General features: G+C 37.4%; 1 protein-coding gene across 5 annotated transcripts in view; it reads right to left on the reverse strand.

The window, feature by feature from the left end:
* cpne4a (copine IVa) overlaps window positions 1-14,400 on the reverse strand; it is a 67,685-nt gene that overhangs the window by 41,290 nt on the left and 11,995 nt on the right. For 3 of the 5 annotated variants that reach the window (XM_051864942.1, XM_051864937.1, XM_051864941.1), the window contains exon 2: window positions 9,164-9,353. In XM_051864942.1, coding sequence (XP_051720902.1) covers window positions 9,164-9,334 — 171 coding nt within the window. In that variant the 5' untranslated portion in view covers window positions 9,335-9,353. Of the gene's footprint in view, window positions 1-9,163; window positions 9,354-12,481; window positions 12,657-14,400 lie in introns of all 5 variants that reach the window. The other 2 variants (XM_051864940.1, XM_051864939.1) reach the window with 2 other exon arrangements.

The raw sequence follows: 14,400 nt of genomic DNA on the forward strand, positions 1-14,400 counted from the left end.
TAGATAGATAGATAGATAGATAGATAGATAGATAGATAGATAGATAGATAGATAGATAGATTGATTGATTGATTGATTGATTGATTGACAGACAGACAGACAGACAATTCAGGACACCTTAGCAATGACATTAAAATGGTCTTGAAGAACAACCACAACACGCTGGTATCATTTGAGTGGCAAACACCACTTTAGGATGCAACTGTGATGTGAGGATCACTAGTATGACATCACTACAGCTTGCAGCTACAGACACCCAGTAAGTTTCTTTTTAGTTCTGTCAAACAGACTTTTTTTTACATCAATATCCAATTATTTCAGACCATGAAATCAGTCTTGATCAGTCTGAGTGAAATCTAGATTGCACCCTGAAGGGAGCGATATGGAGATACGCTATCCTTATTCAACAGGAGTGCTCCCTGCTCCAGTGATTGGCATTCTGGGTAGATGAAAGAACAGCTCCACCTGCCACAGTCATTCACATGTGCGCCTGAATGCTGTCGGTGACAGTTCAACTCTCATCTTCAGTTCTGCCTTTTGTCTGATTATTGGTGAGAGTTGACAGCCAGGGCACTGGGATCTGACACGCTGACAGGTCATTATAGCTGGTGGCAATGTAACTTTAGACCCAAACATTTTTTGTGTGTTGTTCAGATAGCATTCATTTTCAGAGAAATTGAGAGGGTTGTGTCAGTTCTATCAGAGCTCAAATTATGAGGCTCTTTGAGTGAGAAAACTTTTATTTATTGGTATTTCTCACACAGTGTACAGTATGCAGGGTTCCCACACCTTCTGACTAATAATTTCATCATCACTGGACAAGGATCTTTCAAAATCATTGTATATGTTCTCTCCATTGACATAATTTAGACAAATTTAGGAGTCATGAATGTTAATAAAAACCTAAAAGGACTTTATATTGTGGAAAACACAAATTTAAAATTCTCTATTTCTAGGTTTTGCATGACTGTAGAAATCCTGAACATAAATCTGAATATAAGAAATATATTGTATTCAAACAACGAAATTTCTTTAAGGAAGTAAAAACATTTGACATTTTAAGAAATTATAAAAATAAAAAAAATTAGTTTGTTCTGCACCAACATATATATGTATTATAATTAAAATATGCATATAAAATATAAATAAAAATTAATTAAATTCTAATCATTTATATTATAAACCATTATCCCAAAATAATCGTAATTTTGAATAGGGTGTGTTATATATATATATATACGCACACACACTCAAACCAAAAATTATTCAGACATTTTTGATATTTTTTTATATATTTTTACTAGTGGGTACAGGACACTATAGTTCATTTATGTAAGTGAGGATAGCAAAATAAAGTAAACTGTGACATACTATACCCAAAAATTCTTCATACAGTGGACTACCAGTAAAATTGATAAAAATGTGGAACCAAAAATTATTCAGACCTGACCATGTTTTGCTTAAGTGTTAGCTGACATAATTAAGATTTTTTTTTTTCTGACATAGTTTAACTCTGAGATATTGTCATATTTTATTACCATTTTTTTAAGTTTTAGTGAATAAACTGTATTAATGAATGAAATGTTCAAGGTGTCTGAATACATTTTGGTTTGACTGTATATATATCAGTGGCGTGCAGTAGTGTTCTGAAATGAGGAGGCAAAGTCCTCACAGTTTATTTATTTATTTATTTATTCATATATACAGTGGGTACGGAAAGTATTCAGACCCCCTTAAATTTTTCACTCTTTGTTATATTGCAGCCATTTGCTAAAATCATTTAAGTTCATTTTTTTTCCTCATTAATGTACACACAGCACCCCATATTGACAGAAAAACACAGAATTGTTGACATTTTTGCAGATTTATTAAAAAAGAAAAACTGAAATATCACATGGTCCTAAGTATTCAGACCCTTTGCTCAGTATTTAGTAGAAGCACCCTTTTGATCTAATACAGCCATGAGTCTTTTTGGGAAAGATGCAACAAGTTTTTCACACCTGGATTTGGGGATTCTCTGCCATTCCTCCTTGCAGATCCTCTCCAGTTCTGTCAGCTTGGATGGTAAACGTTGGTGGACAGCCATTTTTAGGTCTCTCCAGAGATGCTCAATTGGGTTTAAGTCAGGGCTCTGGCTGGGCCATTCAAGAACAGTCACGGAGTTGTTGTAGAAGCCACTCCTTCGTTATTTTAGCTGTGTGCTTAGGGTCATTGTCTTGTTGGAAGGTAAACCTTCGGCCCAGTCTGAGGTCCTGAGCACTCTGGAGAAGGTTTTCGTCCAGGATATCCCTGTACTTGGCCGCATTCATCTTCCCCTCGACTGCAACCAGTCGTCCTGTCCCTGCAGCTGAAAAACACCCCCACAGCATGATGCTGCCACCACCATGCTTCACTGTTGGGACTGTATTGGACAGGTGATGAGCAGTGCCTGGTTTTCTCCACACATACCGCTTAGAATTAAGGCCAAAAAGTTCTATCTTGGTCTCATCAGACCAGAGAATCTTATTTCTCACCATCTTAGCAAACTCCATGCGGGCTTTCATGTGTCTTGCACTGAGGAGAGGCTTCCGTCGGGCCACTCTGCCATAAAGCCCCGACTGGTGGAGGGCTGCAGTGATGGTTGACTTTCTACAACTTTCTCCCATCTCCCGACTGCATCTCTGGAGCTCAGCCACAGTGATCTTTGGGTTCTTCTTTACCTCTCTCACCAAGGTTCTTCTCCCCCGATAGCTCAGTTTGGCCGGACGGCCAGCTCTAGGAAGGGTTCTGGTCGTCCCAAACGTCTTCCATTTAAGGATTATGGAGGCCACTGTGCTCTTAGGAACCTTAAGTGCAGCAGAAATTTTTTTGTAACCTTGGCCAGATCTGTGCTTTGCCACAATTCTGTCTCTGAGCTCTTCAGGCAGTTCCTTTGACCTCATGATTCTCATTTGCTCTGACATGCACTGTGAGCTGTAAGGTCTTATATAGACAGATGTGTGGCTTTCCTAATCAAGTCTAATCAGTATAATCAAACACAGCTGGACTCAAATGAAGGTGTAGAACCATCTCAAGGATGATCAGAAGAAATGGACAGCACCTGAGTTAAATATATGAGTGTCACAGCAAAGGGTCTGAATACTTAGGACCATGTGATATTTCAGTTTTTCTTTTTTAATAAATCTACAAAAATGTCAACAATTCTGTGTTTTTCTGTCAATATGGGGTGCTGTGTGTACATTAATGAGGAAAAAAAATGAACTTAAATGATTTTAGCAAATGGCTGCAATATAACAAAGAGTGAAAAAATTAAGGGGGTCTGAATACTTTCCGTACCCACTGTATATCATTGAAATGTAAATTCATGTCCGTTACTCAATGTTGTCACATTTTCTTTGTTAAACGAACATTACACACTCCTAAACCTTGTGGAAAGCCTTCCCAGAAGAGTTGAGGCTGTTATTGCTGCAGAGGGTGGGCCAACTCCCTACGGATTAAGAATGGGATGTCATTAAAGTTTATGTGCACGCAAAGGCAGGTGTCCCAAAACTTTTGGCAATATAGTATATATACAGGGCTTGACATTAACACCTGCCAACCCTCCAAATGCGGGTAGATTTCAGCTGTGGCGGGTAAAACAGCCACTCCCACTAGCCACTTTTGGCAGGTTGAATATAATTTCAGCCTACAGCCTAATCAAAGGTAGCCAAGCTCGTCATAGCACAAAATTACAATCCGATCACAATTCGTTATCGATTAACTTGCAGATAGTGAAGGCGGGATCGGTGGAATCGCGCTGAATGACACACAACAGAAGCGCTCTCTCTCTCTATCGCGCGCACGATCAGATCTCCTTGCGCCTGAATAGTCATACACGCACACACAGATGTCAAAATGTCCATCGTGTGGAGTGTCTCATGTGGATACAGTCGGTTATGGCTTAAGTGGACGTAAACAGGTAAAAACTGGATATGTGTCAGTATATTACGTACATGCATTCAGCAGCCCAATTAAATACCTGTCTGTCATTAATGTTAATCAAACAACAAAAGATGGTAAATAAATGTTATATAAACCTACTGTATCTGAAAAAAAGAGTTTAGGCTATTTAATTTACTATTGTATTTGTAATTTAATAATTTGCTTCTTTGTTCTTTTTATATAGCCTAACAAAAATAACTTATACAAATATAAAATTTATCTTATTATGGTCATATTACCCACCCCTTGCCCACCCGTACATACCAGCTGATATACCATGTAGGCCTAGTCTTGATTTTGGTAGTCAATCTGCATTTGTATATACACTATATATATACACTTTGATATAGTGCAATTGCCTTTTAAGAAACTATAAAAAGCAAGAAAAGTTCAGCCATGCACCTAAATCTAGTTAATTGTGCTGCCTGTGTGTGAGTAAATAAAACAGCAGCTGTAATACTGAGGAAAAAAGCAGGCTGAAACGCATACAGACAAACAGACTGTATGGCAGATGGGTTTTTAAAATGAGTATGGTTGATAAGATCATCACTTGTCTCCAGTCCATTCCGATTCGCTGTCTGACAGGTAATCTAACTACGTTAGGGAAATCTGTCTCTCAAACAGGTACTGTGATTTCAGGAACATCGGTTCTAATGGACAGAGGATAAAAAACATTCCAGTAAGCCATGAAGCAGGAGCATCTACCTGTGAATGATCACTTCTTGGCATTTCATACTGTAATTCACTAGTTCACACTTACATATTTTAATCAGATAGGGTATAGAATATGCGTATTTGGTGTGCTGTCCAAGGAGAGGGCTCCGAGCTCTGAATTTGGCCCGAAACCCAGAGTACTCCCCCCATCCCTGGCTGGGATATGAATAATCGAGAGTGAGGAGTTGGGGTGGAGGAGGGATGCTGGAAAATTTGTAGGTAAGTCGGCTCTACGTGCCTCCTCTCATGCTGGTTGGTTAGAATATCTGTATAACGTGGTCCTCCAAAACTTTGTTAACCCTTTGAGCGGTACGGTCCCACATATGGGATTTTTATTTCTGTTCAGCGACGTCACATAACTGCCAGATTCAAACTGTGCTTTCGTGCTTTGGCTGCGAGATGGACGCGCTCAGCTAGTCATATATCACAGCTATGCAGTGTTTTCAGCCACGTATTGTTTCTTTTAAGGTTTCAGACATTTAAATATGCATAAGCACCAGTAAAACAATACATTTAGAGTTTATAAAATACACACTGATGTCAGACATCAGTGGAAGCAGCAATAACAATCCATTCAAATATATTTTGCCTACTTTTATTCATAACAGACACACATAATGCGGTTAAGTAACTATAAAGTTTACTCTATTATTCTTCCAGTTCACCAGTCACTTACTTGCATATATTTCGGGAGAAACTGATGAATTCACGTGCTGTAAATCCGACTGACAGGAGCAAACTAAGATGGCGGCGCCTATCTCGCGTTATTGATCAAGATAAAGATCATTAATAAAGGTTTTTAAACGACAAAACACACTCACTTACACATATTTGAGAATCGGTATATCAGATAGTTGATGACATGGTAAGCAAGTTTGTGAATATTTTAAATAAAAAAGGAAAAACAAAATAATAGCGATCCATCTGTCATACAGTGTTATTGTGGCTGCGTTCAGCGTACGTGACGCGCATGACGCCTCGCCATGGAAACAAGGGCAAACGTTCTAAAATAATGGTCGCCTTAAAAAAACTCACTCTGGGGGGTCAGCTAGAATATTTTAAACTCACGCCTGAAAGGGTTAATAAAACATCATATGTTTAAAAGTTGCACTTTTCATAGAGATAAACGAAAACAATAAATGAGAAGTCGGTCTTGATGACGAATACAACCCTCTGAAAAGCAAGGCCATTTACCTTCGGTTTACAGATCACATTACACCACTGCTCAGGGCCAATGAGCAAAATCCTCTTTGAATGAAGTTGCCATGCACAAATGTGCTTGAAAGTCTGGGTACATTAAAGGCCCTTCACCCCAGAGACTGAGGGCCCCCTCATTATTTAGTGTCCGCAGTCAGCATTATGGAGTGACTTTGTGATTTAGAGCATCCTGGATTTGCTGAGAGTGTTTGTGGCCATCTCTCTCTGTTTGATGGTGCTCAAGCTCTGAGCAGCTGCAGTGCTGCAGCGGGCTAATCGCAGGCAGGGTCAGCAGCAGGTCTTTACTCTCCCTGACTGCCGCAGTGTAAAAGCTTGTTCAAGCACACAAGTGCTGTTTCCTGTACTTACAGTCATTCAGGAGCTGCCAGTTAAACAAACAAACACTAATCTTGATCAAGGGTCAACAGACAGACACCGCTGGCTCTGAGAATTCATAATGCAACACTATTGACAGACAATATAGTTATTATTTATAATAAACCCACTTTTAAAGTACACTGTTAGATGTTTTTGAAAGAAGTCTCTTATGTCCACCAAGGTTGCATTTGTTTGATCAAAAATACAGTAAAAACAGTAATATTGTGAAATATTATTACAATTTAAAGTAACTGTTTTTATTTTCAATGTATTTTAAAATGAAATTTATTCCTGAGATGGAAAAGCTGAATTTTCAGCAGCCATTACTCCATTCTTCTTATTTTTTATTATCTATGTTGAAAAAACATATTTTTCCATATTTTTTATGGAAACCTTCTACATTTTTTAAGGATTCTTTGATGTACAGAAATTTCAAAAGGACAGCATTTATTAAAAATAGAAATCTTTTGTAACATTATAAATGCTGTTACTGTCACCTTTGATTTATTTAATGCATTCTTTCTTAATAAAAAAACTCTAATAAAAAAACTCAATACAAATTTCAATCTATTTCATTTTTATCAAACAAGCATATATGTAGAAAACTACTTCTCTTCAAAAAAAAAAGAAAAAGAAAAAAAAAAAAGCTGTATCTGGCTAGTATTTTTACTACCTAAACCAGTGAACTCTGACACAGTGCATAAAGTTATTTCCTCTCACAGCTCCAGATGAATGAGGGATATTCTGGGTAGTGAGATACAGACCGAATTTAATTAACACTGTCATACTTCAGCTAAAGATTTGATAATGGCTCCCAGTATAGTTGAAAAGTGAGATATGAGCTATCAAACAGAGAGAGATTATCACAGTGGGATATTCCACTCAAATTAGATTTAGCCAAAACCCACAGATATGAAATTTAAGTCAATGGGGCACTCAATACAATAGCATGTATAAGTGACATTTTCAGATAAATGAGTCTGACCCGTAATAGCACTGCACACTGAGGAAATAGGTTAAGAGGTGCGAAGAGAAATGCAATCACGACTGCAATAAATCATATTGCTCTTGTTTGTAGCACTTTAAATGTAAATTTGCTTCAGGAAGCATCAGAGAAAATATCATGATATTTCTCTTTTAATACACATTAGCTTATAGCTCACAAACAAGGTTTTACTCTTTGAAAATGTTTTTGTTTATTTTATTATTTATGACATTATACACAATTTTACACGTAATCCCATTAAAAATCTCCAATGAGCTAGAAAAATGGCAGAAAGCATGATGCAACAAGCTCAGCCAGCAGCCCTTAAAGAACAAACAGGGCAGCTAAACAGAAGACGTTCTTCAAATGTTCTTCATAGCGGGATTTCCAGGAGGAATGAAGAAATCCTTTGAGAACAGGTACGAAACAGTCGCAAAATTAAGATTTTACAGTGTGGTTTCCTTTGGAGAGACACACACACTCAAAGAGCAGAATCACCATAAGTGAATATGTGAATGTCTAATGAGACAGAGAGTGGTGAGAACAGATTCCCACTGGTGAGCTGGCAAAGCCTTCATAACCTGACAGGGAGATTTCTCAGTGAACATATGCTGTCTGCTTCTCTCGTTCACCATGCATGCTCTCACACGTTCATGTACAAATATATATAATTCTGAAATGACAACTCTCGGAGTGTGTGACATGATAATGGATATGGCAATGTTAATATGTTTGGTCTTGGCAGAATATATCTGCTACACTGCTGCTGATGTCATTCCTGCTGCTGCAGAGCAAGTACAGGATTTGCTACTGCCAATACATACACAACACTCTGCTGTGAGCAAGTAAGACATGCTGCTGCTTTACAATAGCATACATGAATTACCTGTAGCAGATCTATACAGGTGGAGCTGGGGAGGGTGGAGGGTTTCTGAAAGCACACTGCAAACTGCTACAGCAAATGCTGACCAAGTATTTGAAGGCTGAGCAGCAAGCTCATTGGCTGCTGTTGTGCCCTATAGTGAACAATGTGATTGAGTTAAGGACTGCGCCTGCGCCATCTAGAGTTTCATGACAGAACCGTGTGTTTCTCCTGAAAAGAACAGCTTGTCAAAGATCAAGCATACATGCGAGCACTGCTGGGGAAAAAAAAAACAATTTGGAAAACATGCAAAATATGCATCTCCTCAAACTACTTAAGTGGCAGGTTATGAGGCCATATATATAGTGGCCTCATAACATTATAGTTGCTTATTAGCTTGCATATTGGCTGTTTATTAGTACTTATAAAGAACATATTAATGCCTTTTCTGCATGACCATATTCTACATCTGATTTGATAATTTTAGGCATTGATTCATATGCTATTTAATGTTTGATGATCACGTTAGCTTACATGTGCATAAGCAATGCTTCTATCGCTTGTTTCTGCTTCTTCGTTTGCTTTTCGATCTGGAGACTCTGTACTATTTCAGAAGATGTATAATAGTGCCCCCTACTGTATAACAGTGAAAACATGGATTGCTGGAAAATTACATCAATGGTAGGAAAGCATTGCGTCATAAATAACGGAAAACTCTGTCAATGGCACGGAAAGAGTTAATAATCTAAAGAACCTTTTCCCCTATAAAGAACGTTTTGTGCAATGGAAATGGATGTTTAATGGATGTTAATGTATTCTTCATGGAACCATCAATGCCAAAAAAGAGTGTATATACCCAAAACTACACTCATGTAAGATACAATGGTGTGAAAATGAGTGGAAAATTGGAAGAAAGCAGCAAAGGAACATGTGAAAAGGCACAAGTGCTGTGAAAAATGCATTGATAAGGTCCCCAGAAACGATTAGAAGACCTTATTACCTAAAAATGATTTCATTTAGTCACATAACTAGAAATGTTATGCATCTGACTGGAAACACAAACCTACCTCCAACCACTGGCCATGGGACTGCATTTTAATGACCACGCAGGGATCAGGTTTGTTGAGGGCATCCCTGTCTGAGATACCTTTGCAGGTGACCCGCAGCTCTACTTTGGTCAGGCAGGGGCTGTTGAACAAGCCCAGAGAATTGGCTGCAGACTCGTAGATGTCGCTCATGTTTCAGGAGATACTTGTGCTGTAAGGGAAAAAAAAAATTGCATAAGTGAGAGACTATATTATATGTGATTTATTACAATTAATTTAACAAATTTAAAATACAAAAATATGTCCTGTGTAAATGGACCCTACTTAGAAGAAAGTCTACCTCAGAGAATCCGACCAACTTGTTTGCAAAATGAGCTGCTGTGGACTATAAACCTGTTATTCAATATGAAAATAAAACAAACAATACAGTATATTGACTTATAAAGGCACTTTTTGTAATGCCTATCAAAGATTTAATCAATTGGCATCCTTAATGCTTTTGTATGTTTGTATCAATAGCATCAAGCAATGCAAAAACATCTGGTTTTAATAAATGAAAATTATGCATGGTGGATATCTGCATTTTTCAAAATATCTGCTAAAGAAAAAATGTGTAATTTAACACCCCATCATTTTTTACTGGGAATATATTTTATCCCTGTGTGTGTTTATGGTGAGACATATGGGAAGCCTAGACACTAATTTATTGAGCTGATGTGTGGGAAAATTTCTAATCAGAATTCCCCACCATCCCAATCAGTTATAATACAGAGCAAATCATCTGAGCTAACTGAAATTACACAGCATATGCAGAGAACTGAGAGAGAGAAATCTGAGAAGATGGATGGACATATATTGAATGATGAACGGATGTCTTAATATAGAGAAAGAAAATCCCCATATGTGCAATAGTAGTGATGTTTGCATTAGCAAAAATAAACAAAAAAACTTGAATGATAGAAAACACATTAGTCTTTAAATTCAGTTATGTTGCTTTAGTTAAGCAGACCAAAAGAGGTAGATCTGACCATGAGAACTGCACTGTGAAAGAGAACAGCTCATTGAAAGGATAATTCTCAGCCAATGCAAAGTCATCCATCACTCCCACTGTATCGCACTGACAGGTGACAGCCTCATACATTATAGGTCAGCAGCGATAATACGGAGGTGAGCGGTTCTCTCCCTCAGTGTTTGTTTGCAAACTTTTCAACACCGATGGCAAACTACGTCATCAGTCTTTCATCCTCTGGATGCTATTTTTGCCACTTGAGTGTTTTCTCAGCCAGTTTCCCATCTATTTCTGTCTCTGTTAATGACTCTCACTGAGCCTCTTCATATAGACACACACAATGTTTGCAGCAGAAACACAATTCTTAAGTCTCAAGAAATCTTCAATGCTAAATTGCACCCATTAAAAACACTTGAACTGATTAAACCCCTTCTGATTGATAAGTAAATCTAAATATGGTATGTTGTTTCATAATATAAACTATATATACTTTTAACACAAATGTATTCATTTTGCACACATAATCAGTTTATACTGTATATCAGTTAACTGTACATAATCTAAAATCCCCCAGAAAACCTCATGAAATGACCTCCACAGAAGGCAATAACCTCAGATGGCCCCTGTGGACCTGCTCCATTGCTGACTTCCCCATTTGTGACTGCTCTCTGACGATTCACAAGGAAGCACTGAGCCATTCAATCAAACTCCATTAAAATCTAATGTTGGCAGTTATTGGTTCCCTATGACTTTAAAGACAACATTAAATAAAAATGGAACCATTTGCTTTCTGAATAAATAACCCTGGTCGCATTGTGCATGATTCATCAGCGCACATTACTCTAAAGAAAAGCTTGTTTTCATAGTCTTTCATCAAAATATAGCACCACAGTGCACAAGCTCTGACATATTGAGTCCTGGTCTATTTTCTCAATCCCCCATCTTCATCCCATCTATCTACTATACTATGAGGCATATAAAGGCCAAAAATTTAATAACATCTTTGCCTCTGCAAAGACCAAGACCAAGGCTGTGCAGGTGTTGAAAAATAGTTTGCATGTTTGAATCTCACAAAAACATGTCCAGGTCACATTTAACCCCAAAATTCAAAGAGAACAAAAAAATAAGAAATGATATTTTGCATAATAAAATATATATATATTGTTTTGAACCATTAGGATTTTTTTGCATGAGATTAAACACATTTCATCTCTCAAATTCTCATTATCATAATGTTTACAGATATTTACTTTTTTATATTCTCATCATTCTCAATGGTGTTTGTCATTTCTGCAATGTAGTATTTATTTATTTTGATTTTCAGGTGGAATATGACCCAAGCTCTTTTTAAAATGTTATATGAAACTTTTTTTCATAAAGCCACTCAAACAGCTCGCAAGAACCAAATTGACTTCTTTTTCGTGGCCTATTGCGATTAAACGGTCAAATACATACAAAATTATGTCTAAATGCCCGTCTTGCCGAGTATTCAGGTATATATAGTCAGTTTTGGAACGTAATTAATTGAGAGAAAATGCATGTTGTGTTACAGTATATTGGATCCTCCCTGCAAGTTCTTAAAAGGACAGCGACCTAATAAACCTGCTGCTGTCTGTCATGTTAATCAAAGAACAAAAGACAAAGAGAAAATCACTCGCTGCTCTTGACTGAAAAACTTTTGTAACTTTAATTAGTCAATAAGCATCTATCTGTATTTCATTTTTACAATGAAAACTATCCAGTGTTATTTTACATTTGATTAATTTAATTTCTGTATTATTTCTTACCTGAATACTACTGTTAGACCCACCTGAAAAACTTAAAACATGTTTATTTCATTTGTCTCTTTATTCTATTGTATTTATTTATGCCATCGTTTGCAATTTGTTTATTTGTTCTTATTACTGACTGTTTACTTGTCTTCTTTGTAAATGTAGTTCAATCATTTAAATAAAGCCTCCTTGTGCTATGTGTAAGCTATTACAACAAAATTACCCAAATTATCAAAAAATTATGATAATAAATTATCTGTATGACGGTATGGCAGTTTTCCCCGTGGTATCGAAAATGGTATCGAATATCGATATTTTTTAAGGTATCGTATCGAAGTTGAAAATTCCAGTATCGTGACAGCACTACCAATAATATAGAAACATGTTCAAATTAAGCATAACATACATTATCCCTTGCTAAATGTTGTTTCCTTTTTATTAATCAACTGAATATCAAATGTCTATGTATCATGCATAAATATGAAAATCACACCAAGGCTAATTCTATGTCTAATCCACGTATTATCTGAAGTAGACAAGTGAGAAAGATGTACAGACTTGGTATCCCTAATGGCTTCTGGAACATGCTGGGAATAGAGGTAGTGCTGAAACCCTCTCTCTGTATTCATTGAAGTGTCAGTCTCAATAGAACAGCCACACAGTGGAGCTGATGGGGCGGCAGGTAAGCAGCGCTCCTATGACAGACTCCTCCGGGACGTGGTCTCCTCCACTGCTGGTGAGAGTGAATGAGAATTTGAGGAACTCCCAGCAACAACAGCTGTAATCATAGAGCAGGATGCTGCTCACCGATCTGACAATGTTAGTCTAATAGCCCTCTGCTTTCTACAACATGTCTATACAGCATCCTGCTTGTTAAAGCAAGGGAAGTCAAAATGTTTCATGCATCATAGATTTTTTCAGAGGGTGGAAGCAGTGCTGAGAAACAAGGCAGATTTTTGAACACTGTTTCTTGGAATCCACAAAGAAATCCCTCAATTTGCTACACAATCCCAGTTATCCATTTGATTTGGCAGAACTACGGGACTGTCATCGCCTGATTCATGATTCTGATCCCCTTATTTGGTCTCATAAAACCCACCAACAGACAAAAAGCTCAGTACTTGGATATTCAGGTATTTCTATGGCAACACAGGCTTATTGGAAAAAAAGCTTCTTGGGCTCTTTTATCATGACTAGTGTTTCACAGGACTTGGACCATCAGCTCTGCATCGCAAGTGCAATACTGTACCAGGTGAGATACCAAGCAAGTTTACTATGTCAGAAATGCCAAACATATGGAGCTTGTTATGTGATGCAAACATCAAAATGTATTAAGTTTACAAATCATGTGCTACTGTAAAAGTGGTTGTAATATAGCATTGTGCAAGGAACCGTATAATAAGCCTTTATTAATCGATAATCTGCCCCTTTAATAATCATTTTTGTGAAAAGTAGGGGTGTGACGAGACACTTAGCTCACGAGATGAGACACGAGATTGAGTTCACGAGAACGAGACGAGACAAGATGTTTACACAGTATTTTTAAGAAATCCTCAATGACAATATAAAAATAGTCTGCATGTGCATTTGAAATGTTTTAATGCATGATTTCATACAAGTCTCTTCAGGCCTTAGAACTGTACATGATTTATGAGCTTCTACAACTTTTGACCTCCTAACTGGACTCCATTCCACAAATTGATTATAGAAATAAAAACAGTATAAATAATAACAGTTTTCTCTAAGTCTTATTAAGTGCAAACAATAAGTACAATCTAATCTAATATTCAAAGTGCAAATAGAGACCAAATTTTTCTTCAAGCATGATACAGAGATAAGAAATAGTTACAACTACATAGCCCAGCCTAAGACAGCTTTCATACTGGGAGATATTTGCATGGATCAGGGAGCTGCTTTCAAAATGCTGGGTATTGAAATTGCGTTTGAATGCACGCTCGCGTTTTACTTTCGCTTTCTATTTCGCGACCGCAAGTACTCTGTGGGAGCAGCGGTGCTGAGCGCGCATTCTACAAGATAGGCTCTGTTGTGCAACAAATCCTCCACCATGGTCTTGTCAGTCACTTACTCTTGTCACGTGACTTTTTTTTCTATAAAAAGTAAAACGACAGTGGCAGTGGCAAATTCTATCCTAATTTCACCCTCACACTCCGTCATGGCAATATCGCGAGACAGCTTTCCACCTCGACGAGAAATCTTGTCACATGTTAATCTCACGAGATCTCATGGCACGAGATCTCATCACACCCCTAGTGAAAAGCAATAAGAGTTTTTGGTGTTTTTCTGCCACTAGTGTTCATTTCAGCTGGAACCTGCATTGAATTGTGTGTATAGGTACGTTTTTTTTTTTTTTTTTTTCAAAAAGCCTAGGTTGAATATGGTCAAAAATTCCTTTGAAAATCCTCAAAAATCCTCCAATACTTAAACTAAAAGATCAAAATGAACCAGTACTCAAAAGA

The sequence above is a fragment of the Ctenopharyngodon idella genome, chromosome 16 (assembly GCF_019924925.1).
Source record: "Ctenopharyngodon idella isolate HZGC_01 chromosome 16, HZGC01, whole genome shotgun sequence".
Classification (NCBI taxonomy): domain Eukaryota; kingdom Metazoa; phylum Chordata; class Actinopteri; order Cypriniformes; family Xenocyprididae; genus Ctenopharyngodon; species Ctenopharyngodon idella.